Source organism: Gobio gobio (assembly GCF_949357685.1).
Source record: "Gobio gobio genome assembly, chromosome: 14".
Classification (NCBI taxonomy): Eukaryota; Metazoa; Chordata; class Actinopteri; order Cypriniformes; family Gobionidae; genus Gobio; species Gobio gobio.
In genome coordinates this window covers 12,057,972-12,075,437 of record NC_137107.1, presented here as the reverse complement: position 1 = coordinate 12,075,437, position 17,466 = coordinate 12,057,972, and the positions used below count along the sequence as shown (strand labels likewise).

Below are 17,466 nucleotides of genomic sequence, written 5' to 3'. Positions count from 1 at the left end.
TAGGCAGATTCTTGATGTCTGTGTGTGAGTTACTCTCGCAGGAGTTAGAAGTGATTAGTGAAGAATCTGCTTTAAAACCTATTCAGCTCTACTGATTAAAACCAATCTGGATCTTTCCTGGAATCACAGTAAAATCAAAGTTAATCAGTGATTTAAATCACTATACAATGATCATATTCTTATCACTGAGTAGCCGACGGCATCTGATTGTGTTTACTCTTGCTCTTCCTGCCATAACCAACTCAGTTGTAGCAGCCAGAGAAACACTAACATTAAAATGTCATCAAACTGCCCAACTAAAGAAAACACTGATCACCATGATGGTCACATTAAAACAGTTCCAACACAAAATAAACAAAAAAGTAATTCTCAATAAGAGCTTCTGTAGATGTCTGACAGAAATAAAGTCAGTCTGGTTAGTAATGTGTGAAGCTGGTAATGCTGTTTGTTGAGTTGTTTAATCCTCCTCTGCTGAGATCTTCAGAGATTTAATGTCTTCTTTTATCTTCTGTTATTTCATCTAAAGCTGTGGCTGAAGTCAGTTGTAGTTCTTGTGTTTCTCATCACTAATGGTCAATCATAACTTAATTAATCACTTAATTATCTCATTAACTTTAACACTTCTTAAGTGTTACTTTTAACACCCTGTAGTGTGGACACATATGCACACTGAGGAGTGTTAATTTAACACTGGGGATTTTGCTGTGTACAGTCAGCTCGGTTGTATTTTCTTAATTGCCTACAACAACAAACATTTTATAAAAACAAAGAAAACACAATTACATATCATCTCTAAATCACTTAAAATCTCTAAATAACAGAGCACAACTCGATAAAAAGGAAACAGAAACTAAAATAAATAAATAAAAAGACAACAACAAATGTTCAAATGCTTTCAAGTTGTCTCCTTCCCTCGGTTGTATGATTGTATCCTCTGTTGTATTTGGGGTGTTTTATGATCGTTTTGTTATGTACATTCTGCAATTAAAAAAAAATAATAATACATAAATAGTAATTTGGGGTGTTTTATGCTCGTTTTGTCCTGTGAAGGCGCTAAAGATCACAACCATCTGACTGACATCACAGGAAGCTCAAAGGCGAACCTGATCTGATGAGGGTTGTGGCTTTTCCATTAACTAGTTATACAGTTTCATTTAGACAGTTTGCTGCGTGAATTGTGTCTATACTGGGATTTTCGTTATATTTTCAAGCTCGCTGAGGATGGCTGAGCCAAGTGGGAGATATCAGCAGGTGAGTGAGCTCAACGGTGCCTCGACGCGGTTGTATTTTAAGCAGACCAGCGGCAGGCGTGCACGGCGGGCAGTGTTTTCATGAAACACCGAGGCTCTGACAGACTGCAGGCCGCAGTGTTTTGAAATGAATAACAGGGCCATTTAAATGATTGCGACATAACAACACTTAGATTGCGCGCAGTAAACATACAGTGTTTAACCATTTCGTTATTTTAAAATATTTGGTAATACTATAGTTTCTTGCTTACGTCAAAGTTTTCATTCATGTAATATAGTATTAAGCCACGTATCTCATTTACCATGCAAGCAAATACAATTAATGCAGGGTGACTGTAAATTGGCTGATATGTAACTTTTATGTAGAAATAACCAGTTTTGATAAGTTGACAATATATCTGGTTAGATCACTGGTGACTAGTGGAGACCGATGTAATGTAATATCCCACTAACGTTACAGCAGACATGTTTGATCATTTTTTATTAAACAACCTAACGTTACTCAATGACATATTTTGTCAAGTTTATTACACTGGCCCTTATGTGGTACCAAGGTGCAGTCCTGGTATCAGATGGTAATACCATGGTATTTTGAAATATACTACTGATTATCATAATCACATACCTTGTCCAAGCTTCTTCAAAATTGTGTATCATGGTGAAACCATGGATTTGGACATATAACATGCCTCAATGATGTTGCTATAGTACATGTCTGGAAAACAATGTAACTATTATAATACCTTGGCACATTTTCTCCGGTTTCACAGACAAGGCTTAAGCGAGTCCCAGACTAAAATGCATGTTTGAGCTGTTTTAAATGAAAGCAACTTGAACTGACATATCTTAAAATATATCCGTGCCATTGTTTTGTCTCAAGGAAGATGCACACCACCAATAATGCTTTTTTTCCTAACGTATATAAAACTTACCTACTTAAATGTCCTAATTGAACTAAGGCCTAGTCCTAGCTTAATCTAAGCCCTGTCTGTGAAACCAGGCCTGTGTATGGTTGAAGTTTCTTAAATGTCCATCTTGAAATATTATTAACAATGTAAAGGTTATTCCTACATTACTTTATATATATATATATATATATATATATATATATATATATATATATATATATATATATATATATATATATATATATATATATATATATACTAAAAAAAAACATTAAAATGTCACAGAAATATTAAAATTTAAAATATTAAATTCTGATCAAATGACAGAAGGCAATGATTTTGATAAACAATATTTTTCAGCAAAGTTTTGATCATGTTGATAATTTAAAAACCTTCAAAACTCTTGCATCACATTTGATACAGTGGGCTTTTCAGGGTTAATATTCTTAACACTGTGTCAACAAAAATTTTATTCTGGCATGAATTAAATGAATAAAAAATAAAGTTGTGCATTGTCTTGATTCCTTGAATGTTTTATGTAATGAAAAACTTTCTTGGAACGCATGTGAGTGTTTAGTGTCATTTTGATGAGTGTATGGAAAATCATATGAGTTTCAGTTTATGGTTACATTTGTCACAGTTTCTGGGAGAATTTACGGAATTAACATTTAAATGCAACCCATTCATTTAGGCTTGACTTGTACCAAAAATGATCACCTGCCTTTTTACATCAGGATTGTGTTTACAGTGCAACCATGTCACAATCTAACTAGGAAGGCAAAGTTTAGGATTGCATGCAGCCAATGAACTGTCTCTTGTGTCCCCAGCTGCCCAATGAGGAGGAGCCAGAGGAGGGGCCTCAAGTGGCCAGTGATGCTCCGCCCCCTTACAACAGTATTGCAGCTGACAGTGCAGGTATTTTAAAGGGCTGTTTGAAATCTGTTGTATTTTTTATAATACATTACATTGAACCACTGAGTCTCTCACAGCCACATTCGCGAGTGCTCTTCACAAAGATATTATCGCAAATGCGATTAATCGCTCAGTCCTAGTTTTCTGTTTACATTTTTCTGGATTTCGCTTTAATGGTTTAGTTAAAACATAGTCTCGCATAGCCAGACCTTTCAGACTAATGTCTGCAATCGAGACTAATGCAATGCAGACTAATGTTTTGCGATGGAGTTCAGCAAAAGATCTGGACTCCATCGCAGCTGGACCGCCTGGAGACCATCTGACTGACCAATTACAGTGGAAAGTAAACAATAGCAGTCCGTTTTGTTCTCCATCATGTTTAGGGGCATAAAATATAAAGTCAATGTCCTTCCGTTAAGAGACCAGTGTGTAAAAACTTTTGGCGTATTTTCAAAGAGTCTATGCCTTGAACTTCACATGCTTTTGTTTAGTTAATCCTGATAAGTGTCTTGATCCTGACCTACAACTGTGATCCTGATTGTCACACGACAGTGTACGCTAAAGAACGAAACACGCGTCTCTCGGGAATCCTGTAGATTGAACCAATTAGAAGATAACTTCGAAACTCCTAAAGCGTTTCCCCTTTTTGTGTACCTTATGCATCAGACGTTCAGGCAATGGTCCATGAGACTAGTTCAAATGTAATAATCAAAAAGGATGTCTAATCAGTTAGAAATGCTAACAGTTTAATCGTTCATTAATTTTTGCAATATTATTGCCATATAAATATCTTTCTGTGTTGGGTTCATTTTTCTGGATTCTGTGGTTCTGTGTGGTCACTATTATGAATATGGGACTACTGATACAAACATCTTGTATTTTCTATGTACAATAAGCAAAATAATTGCAACTAAAAGAAAAAAACGTGAAGATAAGGTTAGAATTATTAAGCTCACTGTGTTAAAATGGCAGTCAGGCAAGTCTGAATAATAAATGAAAATGAAAGCAAAAAAAAACATTTTTGAGTGTTTACTCACAAAAGTATGCATCAAATATGCAAAACAGGGAAGCTAGAACTGTTCTCACGCACATCTGGGGACTCGCTTATAAAACTTTCCATAAATGTATACAATTTTTTCGCATTTATTTTATTAAATAAAAACTGTAATATTGTGAAATATTATTAAAATGAAAAATAACTTATCTATTTTAATATATTTTAAAATGTTATTTATTTCTGTGATGCAAAGCAGAATTTTCAGCATCACTACTCCAGTCTTCAGTGTCACATGATCCTTCAGAAATCACTCTAATATGATGATTTGAGCTCAAGAAACATTTATGATTATTATCAGTGTTGAAAACTGTTGTGTAAAACATATTTTTAGGATTCTTTGAATAGAAAGTTAATCAAAAGAACAGCATTTATTTAAAATAGAATATTTTGTAAATGTCTTCACTGTCACTTGTGATCAATTGAATGCATCCTTGCTTGAATAAATGTATTAATTTAAGTTCTTTCCCCCAAAAAATTAATAAAAAATTCTTACTGACCCAAAACTTGAATGGTAGTACAATGTTGCAAAAGCTTTCTATTTCAGATAAATACTGTTTATTTTATTTTATTTCTATTCATCAAAAAATCCTAAAAGAATCCTGTTTTCAACATGAATAATAATAATAAATGTTTCTTTTTATCATATTAGAATGATTTCTGAAGGATCACGTGACCCTGAAAACTGGAGCAATAAATGAGGCCTCAGGAAAAATAAAAATAACCACTTTTCACTTAATAATAATAAACATCTCAAAAAATGTGTTTTAGGGTTTCATGACCCTTTAAGTGTACAACCCTTCTTTTGAATTTTTTTATTTATTTATTTTTTCATACAAAAATTCTACATTGTGGAAATCATAGTGCCCTGATTAAAGGAGAGCTGTAAACTTTCAGCATATTTTTTCATCACTATGCACTATATTACTATATTAAGTAATCGCTATTCATATTTGTTTCCCCTTCTCAGCATATTTCGATTACAAAGATGCAGCATTTCCCAAGCCCCCATCTTACAATGTTGCCACCTCGCTTCCATCGTACGATGAGGCTGAGAGAACCAAAGCAGAGGTTACCGTCCCACTGGTGTCAGGTCGAGTAAGTACCACGAATCAAACCAGCTCTTGGACAAAAGTCCTTAACATCACCACATGAAGTACTGTTTTAATGTTGTGTAGTTTCCCCTGTTCACTGCTCTGTTTCTCTGCCACACACTGCTTGCGTACAGCACAGGGAACGACTGGACACATTCGATGATGTAACTCGCTGTGCGCTGGAGGTACAGTAACAAGAGTGTGTGAGATTGTAAAGTGTGATGGTGCAGGTCAGGGCTGGCCCAAGCCTTTATGGGGCCCTAAGCAGAATTTTATTTGGGGGTCCCTCTGTGCCACCAATACGAATGACTATTGTCAATTCTTGATAATTCGCACACCCATTATCAATTGTATTAGTTGTAGCTGTGTTGCTTACATCTTGTCTGCCATGTTTTTACCCTTATACATTTTTTAAGTGTAACAGTAGCAAACCCACAAGAGTGGTCAGGTGTTAATTTGCACTTTAATATTCAAAGTCTTACAGTACAACTGTTCAGACTGGGATATGTACGATTAAAAAAAAAAAAAAGTTTTTAAAAGAAGTCTCTTATGCTGAATATGCTCACAATATGCTACATTTTCCCCCAGGATTCTTTAATGAATAGGTTCAAAAGAACAGTATTTATCTGAAATAGAAAGCTTTCAAAGAATCCTAAAAATAAATGTACACAACTGTTTTCAACACTGATAATAATCATAACTGTTTTTTGAGCAGCAAATCATCATATTAGAATGATTTCTGAAGGATCGTGTGACACTGAAGACTGGAGTAATGAAACTGAAAATTCAGCTTTGATTACAGGAATAAATTACAATTTACTATATATTCTAATAGAAAAAAGTTATTTTAAATTGCAATAATATTTCACAATAATACTGTTTTACTGTATTTTTGATCAAATAAATGCAGCCTTGGTGAGCAGAAGAGACTTCTTTTAAAAACAAGAAATGTTGATGGATTTCTTTCAAACGTTAAACAGAGCTTTTATTTTGGCAAAAACGGAGGAAGACCTTAATGCTGCTTTTTATTGACAACAACAGATTTATAAAAGGATTCTCATTATGAATTTGGGAATTTGAGATAGATAGATAGATAGATAGATAGATAGATAGATAGATAGATAGATAGATAGATAGATAGATAGATAGATAGATAGATAGATAGATAGATAGATAGATAGATAGATAGATAGATAGATCTATATCGATCTATGTCTGTCTAACTGTCTAATTCTGTCTATCTATCTGTCTGAAATATTATTAATGATAATAATAAACATCAAAATAATAGAGGAAAATATTAAACAAGCTTTGATACAAACGTGCCACTGACCCATTAAATGCAGTGTGAACAGAATCTACATGCCAGCAGCTATATCACCCTGTAGCCCAAGAAAGGGTTGAAGCCTGGTCAGTGCCTGGATGGGAGACCAACTGGAAAAACTAGGTTGCTGCTGGTAGAGGTGTCAGTGAGGCCAGCAGGGGGTGCTCACCCTGTGGTCTGTGTGGCTCCTAACGCCCCACTATAGTGATTGGGACACTATACTGTAACAAGCACTGCCCTTCGGATGAGACGTTAAACCGAGGTCCTTACTCTCTGTGGTCATTAAAAATCCCAGGATGCCCTACAATAAAGAGTAGGGGTGTAACCCCGGTAGAGCTGCAACTAACGATTATTTTTTCTGTCGACTAATCTAACGATTATTTTTTCGATTAGTCGACTAATCTAACGATTATTTTTCCGGATTAATCTTATGATTCTTTTTTACTGATTATTGTATTTCAAAGAGGGTAGTGAATTTGTATATTATTTTAACATGAAATCAATGAATGATGACAATATTAATTGTATTTCAGGAAGGGTAGTGTACATAGTATGCCATTTTATAATGAAATATATGAACACAAGAAGCTTTTTAAACATAATATATAATGATACTATTCATCATAAAATGTATACAGATTAGACCTAATTAGGAAAAGTTGTTTACTATAGTAGTTGAGTATGATTTACTTATTGATTTGTCAATAGTAAACAAAAATGCACTTGTATTTATCTGCAAAAGGTTCACATACAGGAGCTTTCAGCATAGTTTTAATGTATAACTAGTCGTCTATTTTGAAGATACATGTGCATAAACAACGACTAAAGCTGCCAGAAGTTTTTGCCCAAACTTCAGACACATTTAAATGATTAAAGCTAGAGGCATATCTTAACTTAGATAGTTTAGATTTGCATAGCCAAACAGATGCAAATACTAGTGCCCGACCGATTTATCGGTCTGCCGACATTAACTTTAAACATTGAATTGATCATTACTGAATTAAACATTCAAGTTCTACTATAAAGCAGCACTCCGGTGTGCTCATGTTTTTATTTGCGGACGTCTGACCTTGACAGACTGAACTGAAAATTCCCATGTCAAAGAAGGCGGAGCCTCAGAGCTACACCTGCCTATTACGTAATCGCCACAGACCAATGGTGTGGCACAAAGGTGCTTACAAGGAGCCAAACTGAACTTTTCAGGAAAATTCTAAACAAATTTGAAATCTAGAAACAAACTCCGAATAAACTTCTTTTTTGCCTGATTTAGTTCGAAATGATGTCACACCAGATCATTCTTCAATTTGGCTTTAAGTATATCAGGGCCTTTCTACCAAGGTCACTCTTTAAAAATGTTGCTTTAGTGTCACTTATGTTTATGTGTGTCTGTGGTTTTTGTTTCTGTGAATTTTCTGCGCAGTGCATCCAGTCACATTTCTTTTCTGTCACTATTAAATTCTGTTTTCTTATTTAAACGATCACATGATATTTCCCAGTGTGTTGTTTTAGTCTCGTTTCCTTCGCTGTTGTACATTCAGAGTTGATACACATCTCTGTCTCTGTGTTTTCCTCCAGGATGATGACTTTGTGGCCAGAGATGACTTTGAGGATGCTGACCAGCTGCGGATAGGCAACGATGGCATTTTCATGTTGACATTTTTTAGTAAGTGTTTTCAGGGATGATGGAGGATTCCATCCAGTTTTTGCATTTCTCTTTGTTCTTTTATCTCCTTACGATCAAGCGGGACTTTCCAAACATAAGTTAAGGCATGAATGTTGACAGCCAAAGAAAGACACTAAAAGGAAATGATGGTGATGCGGGTCATGTTTTATTTTTATCTTGGTTTTAGTTCTGGGAATGTGATTATGATACAGGAAAGATTTCTAGAATAAACAATTCCACATGACCTTTAGAAAATCTGATATAATTACAATTCTATATACATTCTTTTTCCTCAGTGGCATTCCTCTTCAACTGGATTGGCTTCTTTCTATCATTCTGCCTTACAACCTCAGCAGCCGGGCGTTATGGCGCCATATCTGGGTTTGGTCTGTCACTCATCAAATGGATCCTCATCGTGCGGGTATGCTGCCGCCTAGACAACTGCAGCTAATTTCACACATTTTAGCATATCTACTGGTTAACCAGTTTGGCTTGGCTGGGTTTGTGAGAACATTACACCGCTTATCTGACTAAATGAGTTCAACAGGCTGTGATGTATTGTAATGTGTTTTCTTTACGTCTTCATGACATTACAAGCCTGAACATGATTGGTGTTTTATTCATGCTTCTCTTTCTCACTTCTTTGCATTCTCAGTTTTCCACTTATTTCCCTGGTTACTTTGATGGACAGTACTGGTTGTGGTGGGTGTTTCTGGTGCTTGGTAAGTAAACACAACTTTTTTTTTTTCTTTTTTTTTGCTGCTTTCCAGTCGAAAGACATGAATGATATCAGTTGCTTTTCTTTGTGTGCAATGTTTTGGTTGTAAAGTAGGCTTAAAGGGTTAGTTCACCCAAAAATGAAAATTCTGTGATTAATTCCTCACCCTCATGTCGTTCTAAACCCTTAGGACCTTCGTTCATCTTCAGAACACAAACGAAGATATTTTTGATGAAATCCGAGAGCTCTCTGACCCCTCCATAGACAGCTATTTAATTAACACTTTCAAGGCCCAGAAAGGTAGTCAAGACATTGTTAAAATCGTCCATGTGACTCCAGTGGTTCAACCATAATTATATGAAGCGATGAGAATACTTTTTGTGCGCAAAAATAACAACTTTATTTAACAATTTCTTCTAGCCTGTGCTAGACTCTTAAGCTTGGTACATACCTTGTTTTCTTGAGGTGGCAAGAACAAGAACAAAGTTTGTTCTGGCCAGGACATTCCATACTTCACGAGAAAACCAGGTGCCGAACATTTCCATTTCTTCGCATTAACCTCGCCCACTTTACATTTCTGACCAATCACACAATAGTTCTTGGACACCCACAAGAGAAAAGTTCTGCTCAGATGATGTGTCGAGAATAAGCTGCAAGAACTCCCAAACCAGGGCTGCTAGAACAAAATGACGTCATTTTGTTCTCTCAGCCCTGGGAGCGAGAACTTTTTTTCTCTGTTCTTGCGTAGTATGTAATGACCTTTACGGTATTGATGCAGTGTAAACAGTACAGCGCTTTCTAGTTCTACGGCAGAAAGACTAGTGCTTGTGGTACTCACGTGAACAGCGTCCGCCAATGGTAAACCGGCTTTCTGGAAGTGCTGCTCTGTTTACACTATGTCAACAGCGTAGGAGACTGACACAGGCTAGAAGATATTGTTGAATAAAGTCTTATTTTAGTTTTTTTGCACACAAAAAGTATTCTCATCGCTTCATAAAATTAAGGTTGAACCGCTGGAGGCGCATGGACGATTTTAACAATGTCTTTACTACCTTTCTGGGCCTTGAAAGTGTTAATTAAATAGTCTTATAGGTTTGGAACGACATGAGGGTGAGGAATTAATGACAGAATTTTCAGTTTTGGGTGAACTAACCCTTTAAGTTGTATTTCAATAAATACCAAAACTTAGCATTGAAGTTTATCTAGTAAAATGACATTTAAAAAAAAAATTAAGTGCCGCATTAGCATCCAAAAAAGTGTTCATTGTTGGCCTAATTAAAATGGAGCAAGAGGTGCTGATATGAGTTTCCATGACCTACAGGCTTCCTGCTCTTCCTCAGAGGCTTTATCAACTACGCAAAGATCAGAAAAATGGCTGACTCCTTTTCTTCCCTTCCACGGACCAGAGTTCTCTTCATCTAGGTTCATTTTTATCAGCCTATGTATGTGTATGTATATTGATATTTAAAAAGTATTCAATTTAAAAGCCCTTTTTCCTATTCTGTTATGAACCCTCTTTTCAGGATCTAATGAATTCCTGATGAATTATTTCCCCTTATATAATAATAGTATTATAGGCTGTCAAATCGATTAATCGCATCTAAATTAAAACTGTGTTTATATATGATTGTTTGTAAGCAATTACTTATTCACGATACATCACTCGCCCCAAATACCTTATTGCTTTTATAAAAGGTTGCCACACAATACAAATATTAAAGCCACAAAATATGTATCAATACAAATTTCTTGAAGTAAAATCCCTAAAAGCCGCCTTCTGCCAGAAAAAATAGTCCCTCTCATACCATGAATAGCAACAGAATTGATATTATTATGCCTTTAGATGGCGGCAAAGACTGTCTTAATGTGAGTCATTCAGTAGCGAAGACTTTTTTATATTAAAAGGACTCAAACTTGTTGTGAACACGGAACAAGAAGCAGCTAACAAATGCTGTCACTGTCAGGACACAGGAAAACCCCTTTACTTGTTAAAAGGACAAGATATTGCAGCGGACATTCAAACTGATTTTTTAAAATATGAACATAGGACTGACCTGAAGGAAAAGGCTAAATATTACAGGTAATAAAACACTGTCACTCGATCTCTCACAATACTCTACATAATACAGTAAGCTTCAATGAACAATATCAGTTGAGAACAATAATGTTTATGTTGCTAAGAGTGTTGTGCAGTGATACACCGAGTGGTCATAGCCATGTTTTATCATGAATAAAACCGCTCTCAGAATCAAGGATTGGAACTAATCTTTTATATATTCACTGATCAGGAATAACATAATGATCTATATTCCTAATATTGCATTGGTCCTCCTTTTGCTGTCAAAACAGCCCTGAACCCGTCGAGGCATGGACTCCATTAGGACCCAAGGTTTCCCAGCGGAACATTGCCCAAAAGCATCACACTGCCTCTGCTGGCTTGCCTTCTTCCCATAGTGCATCCTGGTGATGTAAAAGACCAGACCACCTTCTTCTATTGCTCCCTGATCCAGTTCTGATGCTCACCTGCCGACTGTTGGCGCTTGGACAGGGATCAGCATGGGCACCCTGACTGGTCTGTGGCTATGCAGCCCCATACGCAACAAACTGTGATGCACTGTGTATTCTGACACCTTTCTATCAGAACCAGCATTAACTTCTTGAGCAATCTGAGTTACAGTAGCTCGTCTGTTTGATCCGACCACACGGGCCAGCCTTCGCTCCCCACGTGCATCAATGGGCCAGCAGTTTTGGAGATGCTCTGACCCAATCGTCTAGCCATCACAATTTGGCCCTTGTCAAACTCACTCAAATCCTTACGCTTGCCCATTTTTCCTGCTTCTAACATCAACTTTGAGGACAAAATGTTCACTTGCTGCCTAATATATCCCACCCACTAAAAGGTGCCGTGATGAAGAGATAATCAGTGTTATTCACTTCATAATGTTATGCCTGATCGGTGTATATATATGTACATTTATATGAATATTGTTGGTGTTACAGGGCTTGAAACAACTTTGGCGTGGGATTGCACGTATTGCGCATAATTTTACCCATTCCCACAGATTTTGTGTTCACACATAAAGCCTCTTCTCACTATTAAATTTAGTTTAGATTTTAAACAGTCAAATACGCACAAAATAAAGTCAAAATGCCCGTCTTGGTGAGAATTCACGTAAGCTCAGAAAGAAAACGCATGTATAACTATAATAGATCTGTCCGTCTGTCTCATTTACAGCCTAATTTATCTGCCGCCAAAATTATGACGATATAAAAAAATTCTATATGGATGTTTTTCGCAATGGTATCGATGTCAAAATTGTGGCCAGTGAAAATGCTGAGTGGCTAGTAACTTTGTTAAACAACTAGCCACAGTGGCTGGTGAGCAACAAAGTTAACGTCAAGCCCTATGTATGTATACATAAAATAAATACACACACGTTATGAATGTGATTAATCGAGTTGACAGCCCTAATATATGTATGTATGCATCATAAGTTGAAAATAATGACTGGTCAGTCAAGTAAAGTAAACCCATAATGATATATATATTTTTTTTAATCTACTCTAGTCGTTTGCTGGAAAAGAAACCACATTTATGGGCCTGTGTCGAGCCTTTGACCCAGCGGGGAAAATGTATTAAAAAAAAAGATTACCATCTGTAATCTACTCATCTGAACGGAAGACCGCGGAATTCCAGAGCGATGGAGGAAGAACTTTTATTTTCCACCCTCTGTTTTTGAAAATGCTGTCAGATAGCAAGATACTCTTTTTACGTTTCTAGATGTAAAGTAGTGGATGCTAACAGCTTTGTACCTGTTCTGAAATCATTCGTGGTTTGATGTTGAGTGCTACTTGCTATTTTCAAGTCTGTAATGTATTTAAGAAAAGCCTTATGTACGAGATCTTGTTTGTAGTAACGACATGTGCTGTGCTCCCTGTTGACCAGTAGGGGGAAGTCTTGCTTTTTTTATTTCAGTCTCTTTTTTTTTTCTTCCCCTCATTCAGTCACATTTGACAAGAAGGCAACCAGTCACTGCTGGTCACCATTCACGAGGAGCTTTTCTCTTTGTGAATGGCAGTGAAATGAATTGAATCTAAAACAGTCAATGCTTTTCTTTTCTTCTATTCTCTTCTACTGTTTCTCTTTCTTTCTCTCTCTGCCTCCCTACATGACATGAAATTAAAGTTACTGTTTTTAAGTTGTCGCTTTTGATGTGGTTTAGACATGTTTTATTGGCTGTGTAGTTGTTTGAAATAGCTTATTAAGATCCAGAAGGCATATGAATAGCATCTTGCATCGGCAAATGCAAATTCTCTTTTTACACTGAACATTTGCCGTCGACAAAAGTGCTCTTAGAGCACCCTGTTTGAGCACTTGCAACTTTTTGCAAAGAAAAAAAGCATTATCCGCGTTGCTGTTCAAGCATTCAAACCTTTCTCCTTTTATACTATGAGGCTGATGGCACTGCACATTTTTCCTTTGAATATACATTTAGCCGGATGCCTCTCCCCCACCTCGTGCAGTGGCCATGATAGGGGCCCGTTTGATCTCTCTCTGTCTAATCATGCATGATTTTGCTTTGGCTTGTCTGCTCTTGTCACCTTGGGTCTCGTCCATGACACAGGAAGTTACTCTTTTGTGCTCTGTTTTCCATGCAGCTTTGCGGTCACCCTTTGAATTCCAGTGGATGTGCACATGTATTTGCTTGTAAATAAGATACTGCTATTAAATGTCTCTGGTGTTCAATGTTTGGTGGTAATGTTTTTGGTGCGTCTTTGTCATAGGGTTGAGTACAATTACGAGTAAACATTTACAGTGAGCTTTGAACTTTGATAAACATAAACGCAAAACTAAGAACTTATTCCATACATCCTGTAAAAACTTTGGAAACATTACTATTATCACTCTTATATAAGTCTTATGCTCATCAAGCCTGCGTTTATTTGATCATAAATACAGCAAATATAGTTATATTGTGACATATTTTTCTATTTTAATATGCTTTAAAATATAATTTATTTATGGAATGCAAAGCTGCATTTTCAGCATCATTACTCCAGTCTTCAGTGTCACATGATCCTTTAGAAATCATTCTATGATTTGATACTTAGTTATTATCAATGTTGGAAACAGTTGTGCTGCTTAATTTTTTTTTTATAACCTATGATACTGAGTGATAGGATTCATTGATGAATAAAATGTTTAAAAAATAGAAATCTTTTCTAACAATAGAAATCTTTACTATCACTTTTTATCAATTTAACTTATCCTTGCTAAATAAAAGTATGAATTCTTTCAACAACAAAAAAAAGAAAACAAAAAATGACCCCAAACTTTTGAACAGTAGTGTATATTATTACAAAACAATTCTATTTTAAATAAATGCTGTTCTTTTTAAACTTTTTATTCATCAAAGAATCCTGAAAAAAGTATCACAGGTTATAAATATTAAGCAGCACAACTGTGTCCAACATTTATAATAAATTAGCATTTTAAAATGATTGATGACCTATCTGACGACTGGAGTAATGGCTGATGAAAATTCATTACATAAATAAATTATATTTTAATTATATTAAAATAAGAGAACCATTATTTTAAATTGTAATAATATTTCACAATATGACAGTTTTTTTTTCTGTATTATTGATCAAATAAATCAAGCTTGATGAGCAGAAGAGAGAGACTTATTTCAAAAACATTAAAACTTGTATTGTTTCCATTTTGACTGGTACGCAGTACACACACACACACACACACACACACACACACACACACACACACACACACACACACACACACACACACACACACACACACACACACACACACACACACACACACACACACACGTATATTTAAATATAATATATATACACAGACATGTATAAACACAAACATTTATTTTAGATGAGAGTTGGCATGGCATTTGTGAATCAGTAATTATTTCTAAAAAAAATTTTTTAAATGTCTACACAATAATTAATTATTATTAGCATATAATTTATTACTTTTTGCTTGACTTTTAAATGAGACTCATTAAATGAAACTGTTGCTACAGGTATAAAAGACCTTCAAACCCATATGAAACAAACAAAAACCCTAAATATCTGGTGCCTGCATATTAAACTAGATTCAAAAAAAGTTTTCTCTGAGTTTTTCTTGCACAATCTTATCTGTCATTGACCATTTTCTAACAGCAAAAGCCTCTGCAAACTTTGTTAGCAAAGGTTTGTTTTCAGCTGTTAGCCAGAGTTGCTGAACCTATAAAACTAGTCTGACCTGATTTCCTTGGTCGGATGTGGAGGAAAAATATTCATGTCAACAAGGGCAAATTTCTGTTGTGGTTGCAGCTGGAGGCTATTGACAGGCAATATATCATGTCAGCTAAATGAAAGTAATGAATCATGTGGAATGTAGAATATAAACAGCTGGTTTTGAATACAATGATATTTTTTGTGGCCTGCGCATCGGTGATATTTGCCGATGCCCATCTAATAGCTCGTGAATGCAGTATAGTTGAGTACGTGAGTGTGGGTTTGAGGAGCAGGCACAGGCTGTCTCCTGTTATTGCCTGTTTGTGCCGTCCATTTGAGGTGTGAAGCCAACAGCTCTCATTCCTCCTTCTGGTGTGACTTCCTGGGGGAAGCGCACAGCATTTAATAACCTAACACTCTCCTACCACTGACAATCATCTCCGCAAACACAAACACGCTCATGCTCTGGGGTCCTAAATATATCCCAGGATAGCTTTCCAAGAAGGTGACCAGAGTCCTATTTGAATTTGGAGGGAGGTGTTTGGAGGGACTGTGACAAATGAGTGTGTATTTGCAAAAGATAACAGTTGTCATGGCAATACTTTTTTTTTTTTGTTGTTGGTCGGAATGTACACTCTTAAAAATAACGGTTTCAAAACGGGGGTTTCGCAGCGATGCCATATAAAATCAATTTTGGTCTAATGAACCCTACTTAAAAGACCCTCTTTTTTCTTAGCATGAACACCATTTTAAAGTGCCCCTATTATGCTATTTTAAAGGTTCCTAGTTTTGTTTAGGAGGTCTCCTACAATAGGTTTACATGCATCCAAGGTAAAAAAAAAAAACACTTGATTTATTTCATAATATACATTGCAGCATTGCCTGTTTTCTCACGTTGTCTGAAACTGTTTGGATTCGATCTCTCGAAACCCCTCCTTAATGAGAGCCTGCTCTGCTCTGATTGGTCAGATGGCCCAGTCTTACGTTATTGGTCTACCGCTTGGAGCACATGTCGATAACACCCATGACAGTATCTGAATTTCAACTCCAGATCTTCCTCAGAACTTGTAGACAACAGTAGCCTGGTTTCCATTACAGATTTGCGCAAAACTTTTGCGATATTTTCTAAATGTCGATAAAAAACTATTGTGAAATGGCGCCGTTTCCATTAACCAATGTAATGCGACTAAAAAAATTTTTTTTTGCGCGATAAGTCATTCCAGTAATTATGGCGACGGATGTTGGTAGATTTATGTATATCCAGTGTTGGGCTAGTTACTGAAAATTAGTAATTAGTTACAGATACTAGTTACTTATTTTAAAAGTAATTGAATTACTTAACCAATTACTGTATATCAATAGTAATTAGTTACTAGGGAAAGTAACTTTTAAGTTACTTTTATGTCTGCTTTTTAAATGTAAATATGAACAGTACTGAACAGTCAAACACAGTAAACATAATTTTTCATCAACATTTCAGGCAAAACTGGACAAGTGTAAATTAATCTGGTTGTTTAAACCACATATGTACATTTTACTCCTGGCAAATTGTTAAAAAATAAACGTGTGAGAGTGTGTTGTTGGCTATATGACATGATGTAGCCAAATATGACGGCACTAATGCAAAACGCATCCCCGCAAATGAGTAAGCCAACACGCAAACTGCCGCAAGTGAAGTATATCAAAAACACAATCATCTTCATTAAAACTAATGAGCCAAAATGATCTCACCAGCGCTTAGGTCCCTCTTTCTCACATTGAGGTCGTTGATCTTGAAATGAGCTGATGAATAAAAATGCAGCTCATATGTTGCTTTCGTGAACTCAGTTAAATGTGCATATAGCGCGGGAATTGATGATCGGATTCATATTCATTTTGCGACTCTGTAAAGTAAGACAACCTGCATGTTTTTAGTTTTTTTTAAATACATAAATAAAATAAAAAAATATTTAGTTACCGCTAAAAGTAGTGGAATTACAGTAACGTGTTACTTTGTCACCCAACACTGCGTATATCCCAGCCACCGCACTAGCCATTATTTTTAATCAAAGGAGACGTAGGCGGGTTATCCGAGCATTAATGGCTGGAAAGCCTCTTATACTTGGGATTGGCCACATATGAGGTGTCATTGGGTGTTTTTCCCTCGTATCTGCTTTAAGGTCTTGATAAATTGTGGCATTTCTTTGTTGTTTAGAATCCAGTATTCCTATATCCTAGTCTTTTATATGAGTTTAATAAAGTCCAAACACACTGCGTCATCTTTAAAGATTTATCAACTTTTATGT

At 35.9% G+C, this 17,466-nt stretch overlaps 1 protein-coding gene across 6 annotated transcripts; it reads left to right on the top strand.

The window, feature by feature from the left end:
• The first annotated feature begins 1,057 nt into the window (after positions 1 to 1,057).
• ndfip1l (Nedd4 family interacting protein 1, like) lies at positions 1,058 to 13,672 on the top strand. 6 transcript variants are annotated; one of them, XM_079834315.1, is made up of 9 exons: positions 1,058 to 1,251; positions 2,986 to 3,073; positions 5,095 to 5,222; positions 5,353 to 5,403; positions 8,118 to 8,205; positions 8,502 to 8,626; positions 8,861 to 8,927; positions 10,245 to 10,345; positions 12,492 to 13,672. In XM_079834315.1, exons 1-8 carry the CDS (start codon positions 1,222 to 1,224, stop codon positions 10,343 to 10,345), a joined length of 678 nt encoding a protein of 225 aa, XP_079690441.1. In that variant the 5' UTR covers positions 1,058 to 1,221; the 3' UTR covers positions 12,492 to 13,672. The 6 variants fall into 6 exon arrangements, with proteins under 6 accessions (XP_079690441.1, XP_079690439.1, XP_079690440.1 ...); XM_079834313.1 differs by having other exon boundaries at positions 1,063 to 1,251; positions 10,245 to 10,365; XM_079834314.1 differs by having other exon boundaries at positions 1,063 to 1,251; positions 10,245 to 10,371.
• Positions 13,673 to 17,466: the final 3,794 nt, after the last annotated feature.